Source organism: Balaenoptera musculus, chromosome 16 (assembly GCF_009873245.2).
Source record: "Balaenoptera musculus isolate JJ_BM4_2016_0621 chromosome 16, mBalMus1.pri.v3, whole genome shotgun sequence".
Taxonomy (NCBI): Eukaryota; Metazoa; Chordata; class Mammalia; order Artiodactyla; family Balaenopteridae; genus Balaenoptera; species Balaenoptera musculus.
The window spans coordinates 30,745,844-30,762,988 of record NC_045800.1 but is presented as its reverse complement, the minus strand read 5'-3'; the positions used below and the strand labels follow the sequence as shown (position 1 = coordinate 30,762,988).

The window sequence follows — 17,145 nt, the reverse complement described above, 5'->3', positions numbered from 1 at the left end:
GTGAGATATTTAGAAACACGTAGCACAATCATTTAAAAGGCTGCTTTCTCTAAAATGTTCAACCTTGGGAATTCCCTGGCGGTCCAGTGGTAGCAATCCACACTCTCACTTCCGAGGGCCTGCGTTCAATCCCTAGTCAGGGAATTAAGATCCCACAAGCAATGCAGCAAAAAAAAAAAAAAAAAAAATTTAACCTTTTTCAGTGATATCTGACTAGTGGCAGAAAACCTGAGATGAATTTTTAAAAAACTACTCTCGTTTAAAAGAAAGGTAAACATATCGTTGTTTAGGGCAAGGGCTAAAGGAGAGAATATAAAAGGTATCAATCTTCAGCAGAAACTGGGCATCTGGTTGGCACTGAAGTTTGGGGCTTAGCACCTGGGCTCTTCTCACAGGCAACTTCTGGAAGATCTGGGCTCAGAGGAGAAGCAGGTTTAGGGATGGGGCAAAAAGTTAGGGCTAGGGAGGCAGCCTAGGATACCGGTGAAGAGCTCAGTCTCTGGGGTTTCCATTCTTGGATTTGCACCTTAGTGTCTGCAAGACCTTGGAAAACTATTTAACTGCCCTGAACCTCATCTGTAATACAGGGATAATAACGGTACCTTCCTCTCAGGGCTTATAAGATCATGCAAGTGAATGGGTTAGCGTGGAAGGTGAATGTTCAGAGAAAGACTTGCCTGAGGTAACCCAGCAGGTGTGACAATAAATGGTCTCAGGACTTGGGACCCTGACGTTCAAGGTGATGAGGAGTTCAGTGGAAAGTGCTTTGGAGTCAAAAAGTCCCAGATACAAATCCCACCCAACTCTGCCACTTACTAGTTTGGGCAACCTGAGCCTGCCTGGCTTTTTTGTGTGTGTGTTTTTTTAATGTTCCTACCTTGCAGAATTAGATGATATTATGTAGTAAAGTGTGCAGTGTCAGTTTCAAGCCCCCATCTATAATTAACTTTTAGAAACAGCAAATGGGTCAATATTCATAAGGGTGTACAGCAAGAGAGTCAAGAAAACTAAGTATAGGCAGTTCTGGTGATTTGTTTATTCCTCATAAACACTTGTTTCTACAGTACAATTCAGAGAATAAATAGAGGCACACGGCTCTAATTTCCACCACAATCTGCTGTTGAGGAGACATTCAGTGTGAGGATAAGGGGCTGGGGGGTGCATGTTTGGGTCGCAGGGTAACTGGAGGCCTCTGTGATGAACTGTGCAGGGATCCAGTCGATCAAGATCTGATCCCTAGGCCTGATGGCCAAGGCTCATGGTGGAAGAGTTACAGTGAAACAAATGCTCTTTTAGTTCACTGCCATCCCAAGATGGGTCCAATTCTACCTGAACCCCAAGGGGTTGAGGTGGGTCTGACCTACTGGTCCACTGGGAAGAAGCTGTGTCAGCCCAAGCCATCCTTAAGGATTTAGTTCACTCCATGACAGGGCCTGATGGGACCCACAGATATCTGCCCTTGCCCTGGAGTTAGTTATAAATACAAGTTATAAGATGACTGTTTATATCGGTTTCTTTCTGACTAAAGGGATCCTTTCCCATGTCTAAGGAAGGAGAGAGGAGCACAAATTATCTGCTTGTAAAGTCAAGGGAGAGGGAAATAGCATTCACTGAACCCTTCACAGGAGCAATAAGCAGACACGAGGACCAGTCTGGTCAGACACAGTGGAAGGCCTGGGGCCATGATGCCAACCAGAAGCGAATGCAGGGGTAACATACAGAAAAGCTCTGGCCTTGACTTTCACAGGACCGCTGTACTGTCTAAGCCACTCCTATCGTTTTCCTTATTTCTCCAGGGCAGCACAGAGCACTGGCCCTAATCTGGGGCGGGGATCATCTGCCCCAAATACAGGCAGAAGGAAGAGACTCTGTATCACTTGGCAGAAAATGAAGTAGAAGGCAGCAGCAGGTCTGCACTGGGTGACCCACGGTGTTAGGGACAGAGAGTACCAACGAGCGAGAGAAGGGCAGGGCACACCGGGTACCACTGCTGCAAGGCCAGCGGCCCGAGCCTCAGACCTTCTGTGACCGAAGCCCTGCCTGGCAGGTGACGGGGCCCCTCCCGGGACTTCTGCTCCATGGTCGTTTTCATCTCCTCTTGCATCGGATTCTTTCGTTCACCCCCAGCGGGTGGCGGGGCGTTGCTGTCAGCTGGGCGCAGCGCCGCGTCAGGCGGTGAGGCTCCGGGCTGACCTGGAGGCGCTCTGGGCCCGCTGAACCACCGCCGAGCACTTCTCGCGCCGCAGAAGCTTGTTGTTCTCGAACAGACCTTCGTTGCGGGGTATTCCGTGAGAACCATCAGGGAAAGTCAGCAGGCCTTTGAGGGGGACAGAGAAAATATGGGTGTGAGGGTGGCATTAGTGGCTGGGAGGTCTGCTTGCTACATAGAGGCCGAGGGAGAGAAAAGTTTGCAGCCCTTGGGTACTCTGTTGGTGAGTCCGATGACCCGGCATCGGCGCCTGGTCACTATGCATTGCTGGGCATCCACAGGAGGATTAAAGCTGCAAAGGTGCCCTTCCACCCATTTATGCTCGCCTCAGTCACCTGTCCTGCTGGGCCACAACTTACCCAAACCATCCACTCTGCCGTTTTTAAATTCCCCCTCAAAGGTCATGTTGTCATGTCGAATGAAGACTCCGACGCCGTTGAACTTGCCCTGGGCAAACTCCCCCTCATACCTGCAGAAACACGAGATGTCAGCCTTCAGGATAACTGAGTCAGGCAGCTGCCAACACCAAATGTGGGGTTTATCAATGCCAAGGAGCAAAGCTGATTCCACTCTTCCAGAGCTCCCACCCACCCACCCAGCAGAGAAAGGTCAGACAGTGTGTATGATACGAGGCTCTAATCACAAGGAAATAACCTAAGAGGGCAGTGGTGGGGTGGGAGGTCACTGACCTCCTTGCCATTTCAAATTTTAGATGCATTTATAAAGTAACCAATAAAAGAACGAACGCTACTCCTTGCCTGTTTTCAGAGGGCCCGGGGCAAGCTCAGGTTTGACCAGATGTTTCTCACTATCCCTTTTAGAACAGAACTTCCCTTCCCTAGTTTAAGGCTGAGAAAGGAATGATGACCCAGTACCCACCTCGAGCCATCTGAGAAGGTTAGTACCCCGAAGCCATTAAAGAGCCCATTCTCAAAATGGCCCAGGTAGGTGCCACCATCTGCAAACATCAGTTGACCAAAACCATGTCTGCGGCCTGAGCAAAGAGAAGACAGGTGTCAGGTTGGGATGGGGCAGCTTCAGGGTCCCCTCTCACAGTCCAACATCCCTTGCCTTGCATCACCCCATCCACAAAGGAAAGACGAGAAGGAGTGACATTAGCAGGGCAGAGAACTATTACCCAGAGTAATAACCTGGCTACTAAGATCTTCCCTTCTTAAGTCACAACCAACAGATTTGGAGCAGGTCTCTCCAAGTATGAAGATAAGAGAGCACTGAAAAATCACAATAGCTTAAACAAAATTTAAATAAAAATCACAGTAGCTAACTTTACAGGGCCTTCACTATGTGCCAGTCACTCTTCTAAGCACTTTGTATTTATCATCTTATTTAATCCTCACAACAACCTTAGGAGGTAGGCCCAATACTATTATTATTCCCATTAACAGATGCAGAAACCAAGGCAAGGAGAAGATAAAAAAACTTACTCAAGATCACAGAGCAACTAAGTGGTACAGCAAGACAGCAAATGCAGCTGGCAGACTGACTCTGGAGCCCTCAACACTTAACTGCCTTGACACTCTGAGAAAAAATTAAAGTACCCTCCGACACCATGAAGCTGCTGGGCAAACCTAACAGCCTGACTGGCAACACTAGTTTGAGCTTTGCTCCATCAATAGGGCTGTGCTTACCCACTGAACTGACCAGAGAACAGAGCAAGGTACTGGAGAAGCAGCAATGCCATTCCAGTACAAGGGCGTTCTTTTGGTGGATAGAGACTGCCCAGCAGAGCCTCAAGAAGACTCTCCTCTAAAAGGTCACGTTAAAGGGGACAGTAGGTGTTTGGGAGGCAGGAGAAAAGGCTGGGGATGTACGGAGGCAAGGTCACATCCCATGTGCACAATTTCTCCTCTCAAGGCTCAAAAATTCATCAGCTGCAGGGATCTACCATGAAAAGAATGACACATCTGGAAACAGTGTGAACTGCTCTTCGTTGGCACAACTATAAAGAGTCAAGTCTCCTCGGGGCAGTTCCGGGTTTGCTAGGATTGGACCCTTGAGACTTTTAAGTGGCCAGACTGTTTCCAAACTGAAGATCATTAAAGTGCTTCCTGTATAGCCTCAGGCTCGGAGGAATTCTGCCCTTCCTGTGAATAGATACTTCCAAATGTAATGAGCTGTCACAGGAAATTCAAGGCAATGAATGTCATCTGCTCTTGAGTGTCTGCCCTAATTTCTTCCTTAAGATTCACTAGAATCAAGTCATTACAATGAATCTGTACTTTGCAATTTATGGGCCCTAAAAATAATTCATTTTGCTCTGCTGAGTATGTTAGCATTTATAAAAACAATTCCCAAGTAATACCACTAAAGGATAAAAGAGTGTTGGGGGGTTTCCTGGCAGGCCAGTGGTTAGGACTCGGCACTTTCACTGACATAGGCCCAGGTTCAATCCCTGGTCGGGGAACTAAGATCCTGCAAGCCACGAGGCATGGCAAAAAAAAAAAAAAAAAGAGTGTTAAAACACTTTAAATTTAGAAGTGGGAAAATTTAACTTATTTCTGGAGATTGGAGTAACAATAGCATTTTCCAATTCCTTTATTTATAATCCTAAAATCAAATAAAGGAAAGGCACTATTTGGCTTTAGAAGTCAGAAATGAAGACTCATAAAGTTGTCTTATATATCCTGATGTATTTGTCCTTCAGCCAAATGAAGTGTTCATCACTGGATGCTCCCCACGGGTCCTCTCACCCTCCTTCCACTCGCCACGATATTCCTCCCCACTGGAGTAGGTGAAGGAACCTTTTGTCAGGGTCATCGTGACAGCTTACAGAAGGATGAAAACTGCAAGAAATAAGCAGAGGAGAACCAGTGTCATAGGATGGCTGGAGGAAAGGCCTGTAAAGCAATTTTATAGATACCTTCTAAAGGCTACCAGCCTGGTAAGTGTAAACTACCTCGAGTACATTTAACAAAAATCCCCCCCTCTCCAACCACCACCACCATCATCGCCACCTCTGCCCAAGCAGTCTTATCCTCCTACTTGTCTTTTTTTTTTTTTAATATTTTATTTATTTAGTTAGTTAGTTGCTCTGGGTCTTAGTTGCAGCAGGTGGGCTCCTTAGTTGCAGCTCACCGGCTCCTTAGCTGTGGTGTGCGAACTCTTAGTTGCAGCATGCATGCGGGATCTAGTTCCCTGACCAGGGAGCGAACCCGGGCCCCCTGCATTGGGAGGGCAGAGTCTTAACCACTGTGCCACCAGGGAAGTCCCCCTCCTACTTGTCTTAAAGGTCTTCAGCCGGTTCCAATTTTCTAAGACCTGGGATGGAAATTTAGGATTAATCTGTAAATATTTGCTTGATACCTACCATGTGCTTAGTCAATGTATAAAATATAGTCTCGTTCCTCGATGAGTTTATAATCTAGCTGATAAGACTAACAACTGAAACACTGAATAATACGAGAAATAATATAATTAAGTGCCAAACTGGATGGCAGAGATTACAAAGACAAGGGATGGGCAGAATTTAAAACAAGCAGTGAAGAACGCAAAGGGCAATGCCAGACTGAGAAAACATGGGGAATGAAAGCACAAAGCAATGTAAACACGACATGTGCAGTGGGAATTAAGAAGCTGGGTCTTATTCGAGTTGAAGGTTTATTTAGGGAGTAACAGGAAACAAATTCACCTACGTACACCCAACCTAAATCTTAAATCTGAAAAGAACCTCTCAGATTTAATCCAAACTCCCTCATTTTGGAGGGAGAAACATTTGGAGAAAACAGAAGACCCCAAGAGGTTAAAAACTAGTTAGTGAACAATGATGATGATGGAACTCGTGCCCATGCCTCCCCTGACTGCTGCTAGTTCTTTTTCCCCTGTACCATGTGCTCTGCTTTTAGGGTCGGGCCAGCTTAAGGAGACCTTTGAAAGCTAGGCAGAAGGGTTGATAGCTGATAAGGTATGGAAAAGAAGAAACCTCTGGGGGTTATAATACAAAATATGAAAGCAGAGTCTAAGGAAAATGAATGTGGCAGAAGGAAGCAGGATGGGTTGGAACAGCAAAAGCCTACAGCCAGAAAAGCTGCAAGGCAGGAGATGTGATCATTTAGTCGATTGTACAAATGGGCACAAACTGTTCTCCCTCCATCCATGCCCTTGCAGACATTGCAGATCCTCCATTAAGAGGCAGCTTATTTATTCCTCTGCCTGTTGGATTTGGGTGGGTTATCTGACTTGCTTTCGCTAATGGAACATTAGCAAAGGTGATGTAGCAGAGTTTTGAAAAGCACTTGTTTGTTGGGCTTGCTCTCTTACTGCACTTGGAACTGTTCTGCCTCCACATGAATGAGCCCAGGCTAGTCTGCCAGATGGTGAGAGGCCACGGGGAGCAGCTGTCCCAGCTGACCACAGATGCATGGGTGAGCTCAGGCAAGACTAGAAGAGCTGCCCTCCTGAGCCCAGCCCGAAATTACCGACCCACAGAATCACGGACTAAAGAAATGGTTGTTGTAGCCACTATGTTTTGGGGATGGTGTGTAATAACACACCTAGCAAAAGCTAACTGATATACCCAGGTATGAGATCATAAAGCCTGAACTAGGGAGATAACAGGGTAATGGGAGCAGGAATGATTATCACAGATATATCATAGGATAAACAAAAACAACCCGGTAACATTTGGAGACTGGCTAGGTATAGCTTCATATGAGTGGTAAAAGAATATTTATACTCAAGGATATTCTATAAGAAGGGAGTTAAGATACCCAAAACACCAATAAATATAAACAGAGACAAATAGAATCATTTGACATATTTTTTAAAATGCAATCCCTATTTCTCTTTCTTTCCTTTTTTTTTTTTTTTTTTTTTTTGGTAACTGGAAGTTTGTACCTCCTAATCTCCCTCACTTATTTCTCTGATCTCTCCACCCCCTCCCCTCTGGCAAACACCTGTTTGTTCTCTGTATCTATGACTCTGTTTGTTTTGTTATGTTTATTCATTTTTTTTGTTTTTTAGATTCCACGTATAAATGAAATCATATGGCATTTGTCTTTCTCTGATTTATTTCATTTAGCATAGTACCCTCTATGTCCACCCATATTGTCACAAATGGCAAGATTTCATTCTTTTTCTTTTTTATGGCTGAGTAGTATTCATATATATATATATATATATATGTATATCCATTGTGTGTGTGTGTGTGTATATATATATATATATATATATGGAATATATACACACATACCATATCTTCTTTACCCATTCATTTATTGATGGGCACTTAGATTGCTTCCATATTTTGGCTACTGTAAACAATGCTGCAATGAATATAGGGGTGCATGTATCTTTTCTAAGTACTGTTTTCATTTTCTTCAGATAAATAGCCAGGAGTGGAAGTGCTCCACTTCCACTCATATGGTAGTTCTGTTTTTAATTTTTTGAGGAACCACCATACTGTTTTCCACAGTGGCTGCACCAATTTACATCCCCACCAACAGTGCACGAGGGTTCCCGTTTCTCCACATCCTCCCCAACACCTGTAATTTGTTGTCTTTTTGATAACAGCCATTCTGACAGGTGTGAGGTGATATCTCATTGTGGTTTTGATTTGCATTTCCCTGATGGTTAGTGATGTTGAACATCTTTTCATGTGCCTCTTGGCCATCTGTATGTCTTCTTTGGAAAAATGTCTATTCAGGACCTCTGCCCATTTTTAAATCAGGCTGTGTGATTCTTTGATGTTGAGTTTTACGAGTTCTTTGTATATTTTGGATATTAACCCCTTATCAAATACACTGTTTGCAAATATCTTCTTCCATTTAGTAGATGGCCTTTTCATTTTGTTGATAGTTTCCTCCACTGTGCAAAAGCTTTTTAGTTTGGCTAAGTCCCACTTGTTTATTTTTATTTTTGTTTCCATTGCCTGAGGAGACATATCCATAAAAATATTGCTAAGACCAATGTCAAAGAGCATACTGCCTACGTTTTCTTCTAGGAGTTTTATGGTGTCATGACTTACATTTAAATCTTTACTCCATTTTGAGGGTTGGTTTGTTTGTTTGTGTATGGTGTGAGAAAGTAGTCAAATTTGATTCTTTTGCATGTAGCTGTCCAGTTTTCCCAACACCATTTATTGAAGAGTGTGTTTTCCTTACTGTATATTCTTGCCTCCTCTGTGGTAGACTAATTGCCCATATAAGTGTGGGTTCATTTCTGGGCTCTCTATTCTATTCCGTTGATCTATGTGCCTGTTTTTGTGCCAGTACCATACTATTTTGATTTCTGTAGCTTTGTAGTATAGGTTTGAAACCAGGGAGCGTGATACTTCCAGCTTTGTTGTTCTTTCTCAAGGTTGCTTTGGCTATTCAGGATCTTTTGTGTTTCCTTACAAATTCAAATGACATTTTGAAAAAATATCAGCAATTTTGACTAATGAGGTAAGTACTAAGTAGGGGAAAAGTAAATTATAGCCACTCATCTGTTCTTTATCAGCACCCTATGGGATATTCTAATTTTGGTCTATGTCATAATGATTTTGATGCAGATGCTGAAAGCTCAGAAATGGTCTGATGTGAAGACAGCCTGGTCTGAACAGAGCAGAAGCCCTGTGCTCTCACCCAAATATGGAGAGACATTCATTTCTACCCCCATAATGAAGGCCAGCTTTGTGGAAGCTCTTTTGGTGATGTTTGGAGTCACTCCCATAGGTACAACTGGGATTTTCTCACTTTTCTAGTTACTCAGGAGCTCCATGTTCAGGGTCCCTCACATTGTAGAAGGTATCCCAAGACAAGGATCATTTTCTAGTCTTAATGCCCCTCAGTACCTCTGGGGGGCTATTTTCTCAGTGGCTGGCACCTGGTGTGCCATCTCTGTCCCATCAATGTTCCACAAGGTCAGCATCTAATTTCAGGCTCACGAGCCTCTTATCATCAGCCCAGCATCAGAGTATGCCTGGGGTAGAGGTCAACATGACTCCATTGCAAATACAACATTAATGAGAGGAAGAGAAGCAGTTTTCCATCGAAAGTACAGAGGAAAACGCTTTCCAGTCCAGATAGGCATGTTGATAGCTAGAGGTCACCATCAGCTCTTCTGAGAACTAACTACATCAGAGAACTAAAAGTCAGCTTATGGCACAAATCTGAGCTGTTTAATTCCTTCAAAACAAGTCAGAATATGAATGGTTACATCTTCTACTAAATCTTAAAACTAAACAACCGTTCTGACACATAAACGCAAAATCATTATTTCTACAGGAAGATGATAAGCTAAGGACATTTCCTTTCAATGTTCAGCAGTACTCGAAGTTTTGGAAGGAGTTATTTCAGTGCAATTTGAGGAGCCAGACTGACTACACAGGGGCTCAGCCTCTTGTGTGTTTACTTTTTCTCAAGGCTATGTGAAACTTCCAAACAGTGGCATCCCACCAGTAGAAGGAACTTGAAAGAAAGGGAACAGTTCTTCTCCAGTTTGAGGATTATCTAGGGACCAAGTACTACCCAGCCCCTCCAACTGTAAACCTAGCCACTCTTTTGGTATGCTGTTAGCTCTTGGGCAATATATCCTAAATATTGCAAAGAAGCCAGTGAAACTTGAAAGATTAGCTTCTCATTACCAAATAGAGTGGACTGTATTTTCCAAAGATATTCACGATCATATCTCCTGTCTTATACATTCTTCTACAATTTGACCTTGCCAGTGCCCCATCAAAAAGTAGTGTCTAACTCCTCATTTATGAATCTGGCTAGGCATGTGATTGCTTCAACCAATAGAACGTGATGGAAGCGATGGTGTGTTCTGAGGTTAGATCATACACGGTAATGCAATTTCCATCTTGCTAACTGGTAAACTTGAGCTTGGAGACCTGAGCCACCACATAAGTAGTCTGATTATCCTGAGGCTACCATGCTCAGCGGAGGCCGAGCCACATAAAAAGTCACACATGCTGGTGCTTCCAGTTGGCAGTCCTCATCTCTGAATCATCCTAGCCCAGGCACCAGGAGTGAGTGAAGGAGCCTTCAGGATGATTCCAGTCCCCAGCCACTGAGCCCACATCCCAGCTGATGTATCATGGAGCAGAGAGAGATCATCTCCCAATTCCTGACTCACAGAATCTGTGAGCATCCTATGGTTGTTTTAAGCAGCTAAGTTTGGGGTAATTGGTTATACAGCAATTGTAATGGGAACATCGTCCCTCAACCTATCCCTGCCACCATCCTCTCTCATTTGTTTTCAAAAGCACATATTACAAATTCCCATTCCTTTTTGTTCTAGGGAGATATAGCAAACTTCAATAGCTGCTTGTCAAAATGATGTCCATTCCCAAGAACACAATTAGAAGTGCTAATTAAAGGAAATACATGTACACTCCATGTGTCTCAGGCCATGGTTGAACACACTTGACTTGAAACTTCTACATGTGTCCAAATAATTGATATTGTCACTGCCTGAGGCAGAATCAGGGTTTTCATTTATGACTTCTGTAGTTAGCCATGCTAATTAATAGCTGTATAGCCACTGACCCCAAAAAGAACTCTATCAGTAACCATGGTCCTTGAGACAAATCTAGTTTAATAAAGTATAGCCAGTGCTGATGCAGACTAAAAAAACCAATACTTTAAAGGAATGCAAATCAGTATTTGTATCAGCTATTCAAAAAATCTTTTTAAAGAGAACAGATGGCCTAGGAGTTTAGGCTTCAGATTTACATGTAGAATGTAGTTACAAAGCCAAGATGATTCATGCTTCTTAACAGATGCCCACCCTTTCTCTCTCTTGATGGATGGGTTGCAAAGGATCAATCCAAACATTTATCTAAAAGAAAATGACTATTTTGTGCCTATAAACCAACACACTATTAGTCTGCACAATAGACTATATCCTTGCTATCTTTATTTTCTCCTGCCCCAGACATTTCCAAATCGAACTCGAAGACAGGAATGAGAACTTTTGTTTCCATTCCATTTGTCCTTTTTTTTTTAATTTCAGAAATCAAACTGGTTAAAAAATATTTATGCATCCACAGTAACCTGTGTCCAAATCCAGAAGATTAAAAAAAAAAACACTAACATAAAAGAGAATAGATTTTCAGTTTAAGAATATTTTTTGGAGGCATCCACCTTAACTATCTACATATAGCTTCACATTGTCCCCCTAAAGCCACCCTCCCCAGGGTATGACAGTCTTGTCAAAGTTCTTTCAGTTATAAAGAAAGCAGCTCTTAGGCATTTAGAATCCTAAAGAGAAGAAAATGAAGGCTTTGATGAACAAAAATCAGGCTTGTAATGGACCTAGAACAAAAAGTCAAATGTTCTTTTCAAAGTATTTTAAGTGAGCTTAAAATAACTGTTTTTGTTTTAAGTCTGTAAGTCTCTTTCACTATAATTCTTCCTTCCACTGGAAAAGTAAACAAATGTACCACTACTAGATAAAGGTCTTATTTAGGAAGACTGTGGGACAGCTAGATTGAAGAAAGTGGGAAGAAAATCCTGACACCAGAAAGAAGGTCAAAACAAAACAAAACAAACAGAAAAACCCCAGACGCCTTGGGGTGATGGGGACTGCCAGGATACTATTCTATTTCATGAGAAAGTAAAAGTCCTGGGCTGGGTTCTAATACAACCGAGTGACTCCCGGTGGTACCTAAGCAGTTTGGAGATGCTAGACAGTAGGGATGCCACCATCAACTAATTTAAGCATCCTACTTCCCAAGGATGTATGTGGGGGACGTCTCTCCACCAGAGTGTGATAGAGGCGGACGCAGAGCAAACAAAGCCCTAGACCACAACAAGGCAACACTTACTCGTCGACCTCCCCATTCCTTCTCCCACCCGGTTCTGGCTTTCCAGCACCGCTACTTCCCTCACCCCGGGTCCGCTCTCCCGGGCGGGAGGGGTCTTCTGCTCACACTGATCTGCGATCTCCTCTGCACACAGCGCCCACGTACCCCGATCTCTATCCCGGAGGCCATGGGCTCGGGCCTCGGACCCCGCGGTAGAGACGGGAGGCCCGGGTTTAGGACCTCCGGGGCAGCAACCCTCGGTATGGAGCCGCGCTCCCGCAGTCCCTGTCATTTCGGGCTGGGCTCCTCAGTCTCTTCCTCCCAGACCACACTCTCCCGGCCCCCTCCCACCCGCGCTGCCAGCCAACCTGGGCTCGGCCTTCCGGGATGACCGTCTCGCCCTGACGCGGGGCGGACCTCCGCTCCGCCGGGCTCGCCCCTGCCACCTGCCTCTCCGCCACCACCTCCAGTGCCTGCCGCACTTGACGCCGCCATCCCGGGCAGCCGCACTGGGCACAATTCCCGCAGCCCATTGGCTGTTACGTAGGCAACCGGGAGCAACGCCACTCCCCATTGGCCCAGCCTGGTCTCTACGCCATCTTTGTGCGGGGCTGAGTGTTGCGGGAACCCTGGGCCAAATACCAGAAAGAGGGGTGGGGCTGACCCACGGTGCCACCTCAGCCACCCAGAGAACTCAGGTCTCGCCTACCAAGAGGTAGCCTAGCTGAAATGTCAACTCCAAACCAAACAAAACCCAAACCTGCGTCAGAAGCAACAGTCACCACCTACACAAGCGGCTCCGATCCTGCTCCGATCTCCGCAGTTGTCAATGGCACCGACGCGGAGCTGAAGGACAGAACCCAAAACTGACTTTTGAGGTGCGGCTTTGTAAATTGTGAAGCGCAGGATTGGGGCAACTGCAGTTTCATGAGTGTCAGCCCTGTGCCAGCATTGTGATGATATCAGGACACTTTTGCATTCATTATACGGATTTGCGTTGCCGTTGTCATGACTCATATCCTTTGTATTTAAAATATAGTGCCAAGATTGGAACAAATCCTCCCAAATACCATGCACACCAACTGGTTTATCCATATGTTTATTTACCGAACAATGTGAATACAGCATGATGCTAGGTTCTGCCAGGCTAGAATAGACATGATCACTGCTCTCATAGGATTTACGGCCTCGTTGTGGAGAAGAAAAGGTTCATGTACATGGAAAAATCCAAGTCTATATTTAATTATTATATACTTAATTATTACGAGAAGGCAGGAGAATGACGAGAGTAAGCAAATTTCTTCTCTGAATTTGGATTTCCTAATCTGTAGAAAAGGATGATAATAGTAATAATGATAAAGTCTCCCCAAGACTTGTATGAAAATACAATGTAAAATGCTCAGTACTGTATCTGACATTGTAAGTGCTCAATAAACTGTAGTTTTAAAAGATTTGGATTCTGTGTTCAAATCCCATCTCTGCCACCGTGTGTGACTTCAAGCAAGTTGGTAAGCTCTCTAGCCTGTGAAATGAGATTGCACTAGCAAACCTATAAGAGTCAATCCAGCTCTAACTCACTGGTTCAACATGCTGAACTGTGTGGTGTTAACTACGGATATAATTACAATAGTTGAGAGAACGGAGTGTCAAGAAAACAGATATTAGATTGGAGAATGTGTATTTAGAAAATATGAAGAAATAAGGTTAAATAGATTGTGGTCAAATTATGGATAGACCTGAAAAAGTAGAAGATAACGGTTTGCAAAATGTAGTTTCTTGAATCTGTAAATTTGTACACACAGAAAGTAGACTAGAGGTTACCAAGAGCCAGGGGAAGAGGATGTTATCGTTTAACAGGTACAGAGTTTTTGTTGGGACGATGAAAAATCTTTGGGTATAGATAGTGGTGATGGTTACACAACATTGTGAATGTATTTAATGTCACTGAATTGGACACTTATGAATGGTTAAAATGATAAATAATACATATATTTTACCACAATAAAAAAATGTAGTTTCTTGATCAGAGCAGTGACACAATAAAACCAGTGTTTTAAGAAAATTAACCTGGCAGTGATACCCAGAGATGATCAGAGAGATTGGAAGCAGAGAAACTCAGAAGCTATTGCAATAATGTAGCTAAGACATCCTGAGAGTCTCAGAACTAATGCGGTATCAGTGAGGATGGAAAGAAAGGGGTAAACATGAGACACATTTCGCAGAAAAAATTAATAAGAAGCAATATAGTGTTAAAAGCATGGAGCTAGTCTGCCTGGATTTTGATCCAGTTCTGCCACGTACCAGCTGCATGACCACAAGCAAGTTACTTTACTCAGTTTCCAACATCATAGGGGCTGTAATGCCGGTTACGGGGCTTAATCTGTGTAGTGGACAAAAAACAATATTTGCCACATGCTTAGCATTTGGTAGGTGCTAGCTCTTAAAAGGCAATAGAGAGGGGCTTCCTTGGTGGCGCAGTGGTTGAGGGTCTGCCTGCCAATGCAGGAGACACGGGTTCGAGCCCTGGTCTGGGAGGATCCCACATACCGCGGAGCAACTGGGCCCGTGAGCCACAACTACTGAGCCTACGCGTCCGGAGCCTGTGCTCCGCAACAAGAGAGGCGGCGATAGTGAGAGGCCCGTGTACCACCGCGATGAAGAGTGGCCCCCACTTGCCGCAGCTGGAGGAAGCCCTCGCACAGAAACGAAGACCCAACACAGCCAAAAACAAATAAATAATTAATTTTAAAAACTTAAAAAAAAAAAGTATATATATAAAAAAAAAGGCAATAGAGAATGTATTGACACTTTTCAGTAAAAGGAAAATCAAGTTCTAAGAAGTAAATACAGAAATAATTTCTGAGGGTTTTCCTTAGAGAAAACTCAGAATTCAAGGGAGAACTCTGAATCTTGGAGCTTTCCTTGACCACAATTTGAAGCTTAAGGGCTAAATGAGACGAATAATACTAAGAGGTCATCTCTGTGGCTATGGCCCCTGGGACATAAGAGGCAAGTATTAGTTAATTATTTGATGTCTTGTTAGGAAAAGGAAATAACATGTCTTGTAACTGAAAGGGGAAATTGAACCATCTGTATGGACCTTCGCCTAGAATGGTTTATTTGGTAAAAAAAAGTTAAAGATATTCCCATTGTTAAAAACAAGACAACAGGCCCCAAAGGGAGTCACTTATGCTAAGCCCTATGTCACTAAACCCAAACTTAATACTTTACTTAATTACAGTTTCAGCCTCTCCCAGACATGGATTCTTAAACGAGGCAATCTGGACTCACCTGGTCAGCACTAGTGAGGTAATCTTTCTGATAGACCCCTGCATCCCGGCCCGAAAGGAAGGTGAACGTTGCCACAACCAATCTGCTTTCAGCTATAATTTCCTTGGCCCGCTGCCTATAAAGGTCTTTCACATTGTACAGCTCCTCAGAGCTCCTTTCTATCTGCTACGTGGGATGCTGCCCAATTCATGAATCATTGAATAAAGCCCGTAAGATCTTTAAAATTTATCCAGTTGAATTTTGTTTTTTAACACCATACGTACAATTAAACAATTCTTTCAGTTTAGTACTACTACTTAGTTGTGGCAATAATTAGATTCAAGAAAGAATGATTTTTAAATATTGGTTACTAGGGGTCTGGTCATCTTTTGAGAAAACCCATGCCTCTAGTCTGTTGGTTACTTTAAACATAAAACCAAAAACAACATCAACAATAACCTCAGGTCCAGTGGTTAAGAATCAGCCTTCCAATGCAGGGGACTCGGGTTTGATCCCTGGTCGAGGAACTAAGATCCCACATGCTGAGGGGCAACTAAGCCTGAGTGCTCCAACTACAGAGCCCACGCGCTCTGGAGCCCGCGTGCCACAACTAGAGAGAAGGCCACACGCCCCAATGAAGGATCCCACGTGCCGCAACTAAGACCCAACGCAGTCAAAAATAAATAAATAAATAAATATTTTAAAAAACCCAATAACCTGAGCAGTGATAAAAAGCTACCATTCACTGAGTGCTTTTAATGTACTAAACACTATGCTAAGTTTTTTATGTACATTATCTTGATTCTTATTTAACCAGTTGAGGAAGGGATGATTATTCTCATTTTATAGAGGAAGACACTGAGGCTTAGAGAGTTAAGTAACGTACAAAATAATAAGTGTGGAGCTGGAGTTCAAACTCAAATGTCTTTGATTCACTCTTTTCCCAGTGATGAAATAAACATTCACATTTTAAGGCAAGACAAGAAAAACTTAAAAAATTTCTCTGCCAGTTTGGGCTTTCTTCCTCTCTAGTGTGCATTGTGCATCTGCATTATGCATTAACCAGACGTCCCCAATGGCAGAAATACCTGCTCAACCATAAAGATCAATTTTTCTTCTGGTGCCAACCATATAACTCCTTAGAAAATAACATTCCTTTCTCAATCCTTGTGTGTACAGACATATTTGGTGAACTTTATGTACAATTCCAATATATCATTTCCCTTAAAGATAGCGATTAGTGAAGAACAGACTGATTAGACGACCTGGGGAGATACTAGCCTGCACATAAGAGAAGTTCTTAGCATAAATACTTATGACTTTATTAATGTTACTAGCCATATTACTTGTATTCTGCCTGTTTTACAGGATTATTGTTTCTCACATTACCAAATGTGTGACTGAGCCTCTGATAAAATTAATGATGATTAGCTGACTTGAAATGATTGACCAAATATATAGTCCTATAAGATTAATGATGTAGGACCTCTCTGGCGGTCCAGAGTTTAAGACTCCGTGCTTTCGTAAGCCAGAAAGAGAAAAACAAATATCATATATTAACGCGTATATGTGGAATCTAGAAAAATGGTACAGATAAACCTATGTGCAGGGCAGGAACAGAGACGCAGACGTAGAGAATGGACATGAGGACACAGGGGGAGAAGGAGACGGTGGGACGATTGGGAGATTAGGAATGACATATATACACGACTAGAATGTGTGACTGAGGAGCTAGGCTGCTTTATTGTAAACTTCCAAACAAGGGCCAGCAATCGGAATCTAAGGGCGGGGCGGGGCTGGTAAGAGCAGAAGGCGTGTCTGACCGGGGGCTGGCTCCTGGAGCATGCGCAATCTTCACAGAAAGTGACCGGCGAAAAGTGCAGAGGACGCGATTGCGTAGGCATTGTTTCTGATTGGC

At 43.5% G+C, this 17,145-nt stretch overlaps 1 protein-coding gene across 4 annotated transcripts; it reads right to left on the bottom strand.

Moving 5' to 3' along the window:
• Positions 1–1,016: 1,016 nt before the first annotated feature.
• MORN4 (MORN repeat containing 4) lies at positions 1,017–12,738 on the bottom strand. Of its 4 annotated transcripts, none has more exons than XM_036828529.1 (5): positions 12,718–12,738; positions 4,921–5,013; positions 3,089–3,203; positions 2,569–2,678; positions 1,017–2,317 (listed from the first exon to the last, which is right to left on the bottom strand). In XM_036828529.1, the coding sequence occupies exons 2-5, from the start codon at positions 4,985–4,987 to the stop codon at positions 2,169–2,171; spliced, it is 441 nt and encodes a 146-aa protein (XP_036684424.1). In that variant the 5' UTR covers positions 4,988–5,013; positions 12,718–12,738; the 3' UTR covers positions 1,017–2,168. The 4 variants fall into 4 exon arrangements, with proteins under 4 accessions (XP_036684424.1, XP_036684425.1, XP_036684422.1 ...); XM_036828530.1 differs by lacking the exon at positions 12,718–12,738 and adding an exon at positions 12,326–12,540 and having other exon boundaries at positions 4,972–5,013; XM_036828527.1 differs by lacking the exon at positions 12,718–12,738 and adding an exon at positions 12,326–12,491.
• Between the last annotated feature and the right edge of the window lie 4,407 nt (positions 12,739–17,145).

Bases quoted from the DNA above. Each gene is read 5' to 3' on its own strand.
- MORN4 (XM_036828529.1), bottom strand. From the start codon at position 4,987: ATGACCCTGACAAAAGGTTCCTTCACCTACTCCAGTGGGGAGGAATAT. The intron at 3,204-4,920 runs GTGAGAGGACCC...CTCTTTGCTCAG, and splicing joins TCGTGGCGAGTGGAAGGAGG to GCCGCAGACATGGTTTTGGT. The intron at 2,318-2,568 runs GTAAGTTGTGGC...TCCCCCTCAAAG, and splicing joins CGGCAGAGTGGATGGTTTGG to GCCTGCTGACTTTCCCTGAT.